The 13,201-nt window shown below is 45.6% G+C and overlaps 2 protein-coding genes across 2 annotated transcripts in view; one reads left to right on the top strand and one right to left on the bottom strand.

Moving 5' to 3' along the window:
- Positions 1-13,201, top strand: part of S100A1 (S100 calcium binding protein A1) — a 291,017-nt gene that overhangs the window by 63,674 nt on the left and 214,142 nt on the right. The window lies entirely within an intron of this gene.
- On the bottom strand, positions 42-13,024 carry LOC115077478. The gene is made up of 3 exons (XM_029579768.1): positions 13,015-13,024; positions 11,001-11,131; positions 42-668 (listed from the first exon to the last, which is right to left on the bottom strand). Exons 1-3 carry the CDS (start codon positions 13,022-13,024, stop codon positions 48-50), a joined length of 762 nt encoding a protein of 253 aa, XP_029435628.1. The 3' UTR covers positions 42-47.

Below are 13,201 nucleotides of genomic sequence, written 5' to 3'. Positions count from 1 at the left end.
ATGAGCTCACAGTTCACTGTTGTGGATTGGTTGATCCTAGGATGACATCACCCAAGCTTCCCTGCTAGGACTGACGTGAGCAGGTGATGATGCAGACACTGAAGGTAGAGTGGGAAGCTGGGGAGGGATTTTGGGAGCAGCCTGGAGTGACAGGAGATTAAATGCACAGAAGCTTTACTGTCATTAGTAAGAATAATAAGCAAAGAAATTGACACAAGAGGGTTGCATTTGAGGGGTTTTATTTTACCACATGTGGCAAAGATTTCTGAGATACAGATCACGTGATCCTGAGCCTGGCTAGGGCTTCTGGGGTTTTGTTGGTGATGGTTTTGCTTCCTTAGCTGGTTCTTTTGGTTTTTCTTGTACTTGTTTTGGTTCTTTAGATGGTTCCTTTGATTTCTCCTGTGCTGGTTCCTTAGGTTTTTCTTGTACTGGTTTTGGTTCTTTAGATGGTTCCTTTGACTTCTGTGATGCTGGTTCTTTAGGTTTTTCTTGTACTGGTTTTGGTTCCTTAGATGGCTCTTGGGATTTCCCTTGAGTAGGCCCAGGGCTGCTACATGTCCCTTTGGGCTTCTCTGGAGCTGATTTTGGCTCCTTGTATGGCTCCTGGTGCTTGTCTGGAACAGGTTTGGTACTCTGGTGGCTGGACATTTTTCTGTGTTTCTCACCTGCAGTGAGAAAAGGAGGAGGGAGGGGGAGGATACAGGATTATTGTCTATACTCATTCTATGGTTATTTTATTAGAAAAAAAAACCAACCCAAAATTTCTCTTTATTTATATATTTGATTTATTATGTACTCGACCATGCAGGCTCAAGGCAGAGAATATATGCTCATCATTCAATACAATCATAAAAATATAAATATAATATCAAAAGACTGAACAATAAAGAAATAAGATAGCATACAACAATAATAATATAAAAACATAACACTACTAGAATAGAAGACTTGCCATACTGAGTCAGACAAAAGTTCTATCAAGCCCAGTATCCTGGACCATAAAGAGAGAGAGGATTACATTATTATGTAGCGTGCTGAAATAATGAAGTTTTGAGAACATGAAAATATGAACAGAGTATGGAATATAGAAGAGGGACTCTAAAAAGTGGGATGAAATTAAACATGTAAAATATATATACAAATTGTTAATAAATATGTACGGGTGCTATATGTTTTTAAATGGCATGAATGCAGTATGTTTGGGATAGTTAGATTTTAATTGTCTAGATAGGTTTTGATATGCATGTATTGCTTAAATAAATATTTGTAAAAATAATATTGAAATTCATATATCCCAGGGATAAGACATGCATTTCTGCACTTCCGCCTTAATAATGGTTAATGGACTTTTCCTCCAGGAACTTGTCCAAACCTTTTTTAAACGCAGCTACACTAAGATCTTTCAAAGGCAACAATTCCAGAGCTTAATTATGCATTGAGTAAAAAAACATTTTCTCTTATTAGTTTTAAATATACAGTTTAGTAACTTCATTCAGTTTCCTCTAGTATTTGTACTTTTTGAAAGAGTAAACAGTTGATTCATGTTCACTCCACTCTGTATTTTATAGACCTCTATCATATCTCTCCTCAGCCGTCTCTTCTCCAAGCTGAAGAGTCCTAACCTCTTTAGCTTTTCCTCATAGGGGAGTTCTTCCATCCTCTTTATAATTTTGATTGCCCTTCTCCTTACCTTTTCTAATTCTGTTATATCTTTCTTGAGATGTGGTGACCAGAACGGCTCACAACACTCAAGATGAGGTCGCACCACTGTGTGATACAGAGGCATTATGATATTCTCTGTTTTATTCTCCATTCCTTTCCTAATAATCCCTAGCATTCTATTTGCTTTTTGGCTGCTATTGCACACTGAAGATTTCAACATATTTTCAATAATGATGCCTAGATCCTTTTCCTGAATGATGACTTCTAATGTTGAACCTTGCATTGTGTAACTATAGTTTGAGTTGCTCTTCCCTAAGTGCATCACTTTGCACTTGTCCACATTAAATTTCATTTCCCATTTACATTCCCAGTCTCCCAGTTTTGCAAGGTCCTCTTGCAGTTTCCCGCAATCTTTTTGTGATTTAATAACTTTGAATAATTTTTTGTCATTGGCAATTGTAATCACCCCACCTTGTTGTCCCCATTTCCAGGTCGTTTATAAATATATTTAAAAGCAGCGGTCCCAGAATGGATCCCTGGGGCGCTCCACTATTCACCTTTCTCCATTGAGAAAGTTTATCATTTAGCCCTACTCTCTGTTTTCTATTTTTTAACCAGTTCCCAATCCACAATAGGACACTCTATCCTGTTCCATGACTTTTTAATTTCCTAAGAAGTCTCTCAAGAGGGACTTTGTTGAATTCTTTCTGGAGATCCAGATACACAATATCAACTTTCTCACCTTTATCCACGTTTATTTACGCCCTCAAAAAATGTAGCAGATTGGTGAGGCAAGACTTCCTTTGGCTAAATCCATTTTGGCTTTGCCCTATTAAACTATGCCTATCTATGGGGATTATTTTCTAACCCTATCGCATGCGAAAAGGGACTTTTCGCGTGCGATACCTAGATCGGGGCAGAGTCGGGGCGGCGTCAGCACTGGAAGAGGAGGAGTTGTGGTGGCGTCAGGGCGGACGCTGCGGAAACTTCGCTGATGGCGAAAAGGTAAGGCCCCTTATCGCCGCCAGTAGCACGCCCAATAGCACCACCTTTTACGATGGCGCTATTGGATGCGAAAGCCAGCAGCAGTAACACTGCAGTGGTGCGATCGCTGCCGGCTTTCGCAGGCTCACCCCCTGCTTCACCCCCCGTTAGTGCTGGGATTCACAAACCGGTGCGAAGAAAGAAAATCCAGGCCTATATATTCAGCAATTTTGTTCTTTATTATAGTTTCTACCTTTTAGCCTGGCACAGACATCAGACACACTGGTCTGTAGTTTCAATGATCACCCCTGGATCCCTTTTTGAAATTTGGCAACCCCCCAGTCTTCAGGTACCACAGACTATTTTAATGATAGTTTACAAATTTCCAATAGCAAGTCTGCAATTTCATTTTTCAGTTCTTTCAGCACTCTGGGATGTATACCATCTGGTCCAGGTGATTTGATACTCTTTAGTTTGTCAGTTTGCCCTATTATATCTTCTAGGTTCACTGAGATTTGTTTCATTTCCTCTGAATCATCATCTTTGAATACCACGTCTGGCATGGGTATTTGCCTCATAAAATAAAAAACAAAAAGAGGTGACCAAATGTAAAGCACATCGTGTTAGTATTAATCACTTTTCTCAAGTATTAAAATGTTTATTATACTAATGGACTCAGCATCAGATATTGTGCACAAAATGTCTAATTTACTGCCTCTTGCCTTGCAGAGGGCCTCAAGCAGTATAAAAAAAATGCACTTGACCTCATTCATTCGCTTGTTTTACAACCAGCGAATCTGCTTTTCATCTTCCTTAGTGAAGACTGAAGCAAAGAATTAATATAGTCTCTCTGCTATGGCCTTATCATCCCTAATTGCCCCTTTTATTCCTTGATTTCTAATGATCCAACTGACTCCCTCACAGTCTTTTTACTTGAATGTACCTGAAAAAAAGTTTTTATTATGAATTTTTCTTCCACGGCAAGCTTCTTTTCAAATTCTTTCTTTGCCTTCCTTATCAATACTTTGCTTCTAACTTGCCGGTGCTTATGCTGTCTCCTATTTTCTTCATTTGGATCCCTTTTGCATTTCTTGAAAGATGTACTTTTAGCTATTATAGCCTCTCTCACCTCATCTTTTCATCATGCTAGTAGTCATTTAGCCTTCCTTGCACCGTTCCTAATGTATGGAATACATCTGATCCGGGCTTCCAAGATGGTATTTTTAAACAAAGTCCATGCCTGTTGTAAACTTTTAAACTTAGCAGCTGCTCCTTTCAGTTTTTTCCTAACCATTTTCCTCATTTTATCGCAGTCACCCTTTTGAAAGTTAAATGATATCGCAGTAGATTTATTTAGGGTCCTCTCTCCAGTTATTAAGTCAAATTTGATCATTTGTGATCACTATTGCCAAGTGGCTCCAACATTTTAACCTCTTGCACCAAATCCTGTATTCCACTAAGAACTAGATCTAAAATAGTTTCCCCTCTTATTGGTTCTTGTACCAGCTGCTCCATGACGCAGTCGTGTATTTCATCCAGGAACTTTACCTCTCCAGCATGTGCTGAATGAGACATTCCCCCAGTCAATATTGGAATAATTGAAATCACCCATTATTGCTGTGCTGCTGATTTTGTTAGCTTTTCTAATTTCTTTTAGCATTTCATTGTTTGTTAGTTCATTCTGGCCAGCTGGATGGTAATACACTCCCACTACCATTTTATTCCCTTTTTCACCAGGAATTTCTATCCATAAAGATTCAATGTTGCATTTTGTTTCCTGCAGAACTTTTATCCTGTTGCCTCAATGCTCTCTTTCACATATAGGGCCACCCCATCCATCAATTTGATCCATCCTATCCTTGGAATATAATTTGTACCCTGGAAGCACAGTGTCCTATTGATTATCCTCCTTCCACCAGGTCTCTGAGATGCCAGTTCTATCTTCCTCTTCATCCAGTGCTATACACTCTAACTCTCCCATTTTATTTTTTAGACTTCTAGAACTTGTGTACAGACATTTCAAAGTATGTTTCTTGTTTGTATTAACAACCTGTGTATCTGTTGACAGGGATAATTTGGAATCTTTTTGCACTTTACTTAAAGACACCTGGTCCACTTTAGCATTTTTTTTTTTTGCAACCTATCTACTGGGATGCCCTAATTTCCTTGTTCTTTTAATTTCTCACAGGACAAGCAGGATGGTTGTCCTCACAAATGGGTGACATCGAGGATGGAGCCCACCACGGAAAACTTCTGTCAAAGTTTAAACAGAACTTTGACTGGCCCCTACTGGGCATGCCCAGCAAGGCACTGACCCTGCAGCCAGCAGGGGCCTCCCTTCAGTCTTCTTTTTTCCGCGCAGCAGTTGCCACGCGGTGAAAGGAGCTCTCTTACCACGTTCCTGACAGGAATTCGGTATTTTTCTTTCCGAAGAAAATTTGCCCCTCAGGGGTCTCCCTTCGACAAATTTTTGTCACCTCCGCGGAAACCGGTAAGTTTTTTGCCTTTTTTCTTCGACTACCGTTGAATTTGGCCCTTGAGGCCTGTTGGCAATTACCGAGCCCGCGACTAAATTTGGCCTTAAGCCATGGCGACGGGGTTCCGTCGATGCCCGGATTGTACCCGGACTATGTCAATCACAGACCCCCATAGGGTTTGTGTTTTGTGTTTGGGTAGTGAGCATGATGTCCTGACTTGCACCAAATGTGCCCTAATGACACCTAAGGGTCGCAAGGCCAGGATGGAGAAGATGGGGCTCCTCTTCCATGCACCCACCCCAACGCCATTGATAGCATCGACGTCATCGGAACCGGCACCGTCGAAGTTGCACCACCATCGTCAACCCTCCGGTGACCGTCCACCATCGATGACTTCTCGGCCGTCGACTCCTGTCCCCTCCCCGGATGGGCGAGGAGACCGGAAGGACAAGCATCGCCATCGACGGCACAAGTCTCGGCCTGTCGAGGATCCACAGTCATCGACCTCTGAACAAGCCGAGCCACCGACTAAGAGGCCTCGATCAGACTTGGCACCGTCCACGTCTCGTTCGCAGGCATCGAGGAAACCCTCACCCTCTAGGGGTGTGGGAGCCGTGATCCCACCGGTTACGGTGGTCCCTCCGGCTCTGCCTCAGCCTCCCTCTCCCATCGAGCAGGGTATTGTTACCCCTGGTCTCCGGGCAGAACTGGACCGGCTGGTCCAGGAGGCCATCGAGAAAGCGATGCAAAGATTCCAACCTCCATTGGCACCGTCTCCGGCACCGATTCCGGCACCGCCACCGGCATCGACCCCGGCACCAACTCCGCCACCGAGGAAGGAACCGACCACCGAACCTTTGGTGGAAGCGCTGGCACCGCTACTACAACGTATGGAGGCACTTGTACATGCCCTTCCATCGATGATTCCAGTAGTACCGACAGCGCCATCGTCTCCGACTGGATTTTCATCGGCGGGAGAAACACCGTTCCTGATTCCCCCTTCCGGGGTGGTCCCATCGGTGCCTTCTCGAATATCTCCACCGATTTATCCTTTGGCTCCATCGGTTCCAAGACCGGCACCGACTCCATCGGCAGCACCGAAACCCTCGATGCCGTTCCCAGTACCGATTGTACCACCGGTTCCTCCAAGGTTTCCTTCGATGCCTTCGGATCCTCAACCAGGTCCATCGGGGCTTCAACCCCCAAGTGATCCCTATGATACCTGGGGTGATGATACATCTTCTGACACAGATTTACCATCACTGCCTTCTCCTACAGAGAGTAGAAAAAGATCTCCTCCAGAGGATCTCTCCTTTATTAATTTTGTAAAGGAGATGTCCGAAATTGTACCTTTTCAGCTGCAATCTGAGACCGATGACAGACACCAGATGATGGAACTGCTTCAATTTTTGGATGCTCCAAAAATCATCGCTTCCATCCCCATTCACCAGGTGTTTCTCGATCTCTTAAAGAAAAACTGGGAATCTCCTTCATCTGTATCACCAGTTAACAAAAAGGCTGACTCCACATACCTCGTCCAGTCAGCACCAGGCTTTCAAAAGCCTCAACTGGATCATCGCTCTGTTGTGGTTGAGTCTGCACAAAGAAAGGCCAAGCGTCTAAAGCCACACTCCTCCGCTCCACCGGTCAAGGACAATAAATTCCTGGACAGTGTGGGACGGAAAGTGTACCATGGAGCTATGCTGATTTCTCGCATAGCCTCATATCAACTCTACATGACGCAATATAACAGAGCCATCCTAAAACAGATGCAAGATTTTGCTGACACATTACCTGACCAATATCAGCCACAGCTTCAGGCCCTTCTTAACAAAGGGTTTGAAGCGGGGAAGCACGAGATCAGAACGGCTTATGACATCTTCGATGCCTCCACGAAGGTTTCAGCTACTGCCATCTCGGCCAGACGTTGGGCTTGGTTAAAGTCATCCAACCTTCGCCCAGAGGTCCAGGATCGTTTAGCGGATTTACCCTGCTTAGGGGACAATTTGTTTGGAGAACAAATTCAGCAAATAGTAGCTGAATTGAAAGATCACCACGAGACGTTGAAACAACTTTCTTCTGTTCCGTCTGAGGTTTCCTCCAAACAACCACTTAAGAAGGACTCTAAGAAGTCGTTCTTTCGGCCACGCCGTTACTACCCTCCATCGGCCAGGCCTCGTCCAGCTCGATCCTCTACTAGGCCTCAGCCGCGTCAGCCTAGGAAACAAAGGCCTACTGTAGCCCCTCCTCCTGGGCCTGCGGCTGGCCTTTGACTCCCTGGTAGGGAACACATGCCAAACCCCTCTTCCAGACATTCCTATAGGAGGTCGACTGTACCATTTTCTACAACCTTGGTTGCAGATCACCTCAGATCAGTGGGTGCTAACAATTATCGCACAGGGTTACCACCTCAACTTCATAACTCTTCCGGCAGACTCCCCGCCTCTTCAAGCGTGGAGTCTATCCACCCATTTGGCTCAATTACAACAGGAAGTATCTCTTCTTCTGCAATCAAATGCTATAGAACCCGTTCCTCCCTCTCAACGAGGCAAGGGATTCTATTCCAGATACTTCCTAATACCAAAGAAATCAGGGGGACTACGTCCCATTTTGGACCTTCGAGCCCTCAACAAATACCTTCAAAAAGAGAAGTTCAAAATGGTAACCCTAGGCGCGCTGCTCCCTCTGCTACAAAGAGGGGATTGGCTGTGCTCTCTCGACCTCAAGGACGCTTATACCCACATTGCGATCACACATTCCCATCGCAAATATCTGCGGTTTCTAGTAGGCCACGACCATTATCAATACCGTGTCCTACCTTTCGGTCTGGCTTCTGCCCCACGAGTCTTTACAAAATGTCTCGTAGTGGTAGCAGCATTCCTAAGGAAGGAAGGTGTCCACGTCTACCCCTACCTGGACGATTGGCTTATCAGGGCCTCCACCCAACAGATAGCTCAATCCTCCCTAAAATTGACAATTCAAACACTCCTTTCCTTAGGGTTTCTTGTCAATTACGAGAAATCTTGCTTAGTCCCGTCTCAAACCTTATCCTTCATTGGGGCAGACTTGGACACCTTACAGGCAAAGGCTTACCTTCCTCTTCAGAGGGTCCACACCCTAATATCCCTGGCTCGCCAGCTCCAGTCTCAGAACACTGCCACGGCTCGCCAGTTCCTCATTCTCCTAGGACACATGGCATCCTCGGTTCAAGTCACTCCCATGACCCGTCTAGCCATGAGAGTAACACAATGGACTCTACGACATCAATGGACTCAAGCTTTTCAGCCTCTGTCCTCCATAGTCACAGTCACACAAGCGCTGCGCCTATCCTTAACCTGGTGGACGACTCAGGTCAACCTCCTTCAGGGCTTACCTTTTCTTCCACCGGATCCGCAAGTAATCCTAACCACCGACGCTTCTCACATCGGTTGGGGAGCCCATGTGGACGACTTTCAAACCCAAGGGTTATGGTCCAAACAGGAAGCCGAACACCAGATCAATTTCCTGGAACTTCGAGCAATCCGCTATGCGCTCCGAACTTTCAAAGATCATCTATTTCATCAGACAATCTTAATCCAGACGGACAACCAAGTGGCCATGTGGTACATAAACAAGCAGGGAGGCACAGGCTCCTTCCTTCTGTGTCAGGAAGCTGCGCAGATCTGGGCGGAAGCCCTCTCCCACTCCATGTACCTCAGGGCCACTTACCTGCCGGGAGTAGACAATGTATTGGCAGACCAGCTGAGCCGTGTCTTCCAACCACACAAGTGGTCACTCGATCCTCTGGTAGCGACCTCTCTGTTTCACAAGTGGGGTTCTCCCCGCATAGACCTCTTTGCGTCCCCTCAGAACCACAAAGTGGACGATTACTGCTCTCTCATTCGGAGCCAGCACTCTCGGCCGAGAGATGCATTCTCCCTCAAGTGGACAACAGGTCTGCTCTATGCATTCCCTCCACTCCCTCTTGTGTCAAAGACTCTCGTGAAGCTACGCCAGGACGGAGGAACCATGATCCTGATAGCACCTTACTGGCCACGCCAAGTATGGTTTCCAATACTCCAGGATCTCTCCATCCGCAGGCACATTCCTCTGGGAAAGGACCCGCATCTGCTCACTCAAAACGACGGATGCCTCCTCCATCCCAACCTCCAAGCCTTGTCCCTGACGGCATGGATGTTGAAAGGTTAGTCCTTCAACCATTTAACCTTTCAGATTCCGTTTCTCGGGTCCTGATAGCTTCACGAAAGCCTTCCACAAGAAAGTCTTACTCATACAAATGGAAAAGGTACACTTCATGGTGCACTTCTCAGTCCCTTGATCCCCTTTCCTGTCCAATCTCCAAATTCTTGGACTATTTTTGGCATCTCTCTGAATCAGGTCTTAAAACCTCTTCTATCAGAATGCATGTCAGTGCGGTAGCCGCCTTCCATAAGGGTATTGGGGGTAATCCTATTTCAGTACAACCCCTAGTAACACGCTTTCTTAAGGGCTTACTCCATCTAAAGCCACCCTTGCGTCCTCCGGCCCCATCCTGGGACCTTAACCTGGTTCTTGGTCGTCTAATGAAACCTCCTTTCGAACCTCTGCACTCCTGTGACTTGAAATATCTCACTTGGAAAGTGTTATTCCTTTTGGCTGTTACTTCAGCTCGCAGGGTTAGTGAATTACAGGCCCTAGTTACCTATCCGCCTTACACTAAGCTCCTGCAGGACCGGGCGGTACTCCGCACTCACCCTAAATTTTTACCTAAGGTAGTTTCGGAGTTTCATATCAATCAATCTATCGTACTACCTATCTTTTTTCCCAGGCCCCACTCCAACTCTGGTGAGCAGACCCTGCATACCCTAGACTGTAAACGGGCTCTAGCTTTTACCTAGACCGTACAGTTTCCCACAGGAAGAGCACTCAATTATTCGTCTCTTTCCATCCTAATAAGTTGGGACAACCTGTGGGTAAGCAGGCTCTTTCTTCCTGGTTGGCGGACTGCATTTCTTTTTGCTATGAGCAAGCTGGCATTCCTTTTCAAGACCGTGTTAAAGCACACTCTGTGAGGGCCATGGCGACGTCAGTGGCACACCTTCGATCGGTGCCGCTTCCTGACATCTGCAAAGCTGCAACCTGGAGTTCTCTCCATACTTTTGCAGCCCATTATTGTTTGGACAAGGCTGGAAGACAGGACTCCATCTTCGGCCAGTCTGTCTTGCGTAACCTTTTTCCAACCTGATGTACCAACACCCTTCCACCTCCCGGTAGGGTGCGGATGCCCTTTCCCAAATTTCTCCTCAGTTGTTGTGCCTGCTGCACGCCGTTGGGTACATTTGGTGCAAGTCGGGACATCCTCAGCTCGGTACTCACCCATTTGTGAGGACAACCATCCTGCTTGTCCTGTGAGAAAGCAAATGTTGCTTACCTGATGTAACAGGTGTTCTCACAGGACAGCAGGATGTTAGTCCTCACGAAACCCGCCCGCCTCCCCGCGGTGTTGGGTTCGTTTTATTTTTACTTTCTAGGCACTGCCTGTAGCTTTGAAAATCAGACTGAAGGGAGGCCCCTGCTGGCTGCAGGGCCAGTGCCTTGCTGGGCATGCCCAGTAGGGGCCAGTCAAAGTTCTGTTTAAACTTTGACAGAAGTTTTCCGTGGTGGGCTCCATCCTCGATGTCACCCATTTGTGAGGACTAACATCCTGCTGTCCTGTGAGAACACCTGTTACATCAGGTAAGCAACATTTGCTATCCTTCAAAGATACATCATTCTGATCCATGTCCTCTTGAGCAACTGTCTGCTTTCCCCCATCATCTAGTTTAAAAGCTGCCCTATCTCCTTTTTAGAGACAGCAAGCTGCTGATCTGTGAGAGAGAAATGAGATGCACTTACCTGAGAGGAGCTGAAGGAAGAGCTGTCAGCTGGAATAGAGAGCCCTGGCAGTGAGGATCTTTTATACAGCCTGGGAGCCCTGTTACAGAGGTGGCCCACATTCCAGCTGTGACTAGCTCCAGGAGTATGTCCTCACAGGGCAGGGTGAGGTCAGCAGTTTGGATAAATGGCCTTTCCATCTCAAATGAGCCTTAAGACAATTTGGGAGAATAATTACTCTCATCTTCATTCTGTGCAACCTAATCAGAGGCCTGGGACAAAGAACTCATCCAGACCCTGTGACCCCACTGGCAGTCCATGGTGTCCCCAGACCCCTGGCAGTATCTGTCACACATGATCACCAGAGCAGAGGTGCCAGCTCTCCTGCTTTAGGAGGGAGGTTGATCCTTATTTCCCCTAAAATCCCAGTGCACTTCTTCTCAATGCCCTCTTTAAAAGTTTCCAAATACATGACAGAGCCAGCGGGGAGACTCTGGGTCTACCCAAGACCTTTTCAGTGAAAGGCAAAATTGTGCTGTCCCTCGATCCCAGAGCCATTCCTGATCCATACACTCTGTCCCCTCTGCATTCACTGCTTGCTGCTCTTCAACTCACTCAATTCACTGCTAATCTCTCTGAGGACATTTGTAAGAAATCCTCAGTTGACATACTGCCAATGAGGAGAGATTCCCAGTGTTTTCTGGGGTATAGGCCTGGATGTCTCACTACTACACTGGGTTTTCTTTACTTTTCTCCCTTTGATAGCAGAGATGGAATTCCTAATTCTGGATTCCAGAGATGCATCCCTTGGTTTCCACATATTAAAAAGAATTGAATCCAGACCTCTTACCTTTCAATGTCTGCTACAGCTGTCCATGCTGTATTCATGCATCACCAGTATCAGCACGATTGGTGCATGGAGGGGGAAAATCCTGATGATCCTCAGCACCATAGCACCCCCAATTTATCTAATTTCATAGTGGAAGGATGATGTAAGAAAAAAAAGGTTTCATGCATCTTAAATACTAATATATGCTTAGAATCAAAAGAGAAATAAGAATAAACTGTAGGGCTTACTGTGATTTTAACTAATAAGTGATGTAAGTAAAACTATTGAGCTAGTACCATCTAAATAATTCAGAAGGAAGAGGATGAGCCATTGGTGATGACCTGCTGGTTTTCAATCTCTCCTTGGCCATTGTCCACTGGGAAGAAATTATAAGATGATGTGGAGTGGCTTAAAGGTCCTTTGACACTTTCCTGTCCCTCTGACCTGAGTGCTGTGGACCCTGTGTGTAGGGGTCTGTGTAGGGGTATGTGTGTGTGTGTCTGTGTGTGTGTGTGTGGGGGGGGGGGTGAGTATGTGCTTGCATTCCATCCCTGCTCAATCAGAACATGACAAGCTCCCATCTTCCAACCAGGTAAGGAGTAATTGTGATTATATTTAGATGTCAATGATAAATTAAAATAATTAAGGCACCAGAAGATGTTGTGGCAGTGAAGAAATCTGTGTTTCCACCCCAAGGAGCTCCCAAGACAGATCCTCAAGGTGCGTGAGAGCACATAGCTCATGTCAAAGGGAATCAAGGAGTGACGGGAAGCGCCACCTTTGTAATGGTCAGGTGTGTGTGCCCAGATCAGTAGCAGAACCAGAAGTTCTTGGGCTTTTCTAGTACCTGAGCCACCTGTATAATATGGGATTTAGTTTTTCAAAGTGGGTGTAATCCTTCTGACCATTGTAGAGCAGGAGGATTAACCCCCCCAGCTGTGGGTGTAGGGGCATTATTAAGGGTAATTTTAAAGGGAGTTACATGAGTAAATGTAACATACTGTCATAGCAATTTAAAAAAGCCATTTACACACAAAGTGCACTTACATGTGAATATCCTATGGACGTTTCCATGGAATATATTGTAGTAATTTTCAGAAGCCCATGTACAAAGGTAAAACCCAATTATAAGTGTGCAAATGCTTTTTAAAATCAGACCCATATTATACAGGTTCTGAATCTCAGTCAAAAGGCCAAGAGACCAACCTGAGCTCATGGCTCAGACCCCATACTTGGATTCCAGCCAAAAGGTCAAGTGCAATGCTCCAGTTTATTCAATGTGCAGAGGTACAGTCTGACATCCCTCTGTAAATATGCAGCATCGATATCAGTGAAATGTCTCTGAGGAGAAGGGATGGGGATTTTACTGATTCCTCTGTCTCTGTGGGGAGGT

Source organism: Rhinatrema bivittatum, chromosome 16 (genome assembly GCF_901001135.1).
Source record: "Rhinatrema bivittatum chromosome 16, aRhiBiv1.1, whole genome shotgun sequence".
In the NCBI taxonomy this organism is placed as follows: domain Eukaryota; kingdom Metazoa; phylum Chordata; class Amphibia; order Gymnophiona; family Rhinatrematidae; genus Rhinatrema; species Rhinatrema bivittatum.
This window is presented reverse-complemented; position numbering and strand designations above follow the sequence as displayed.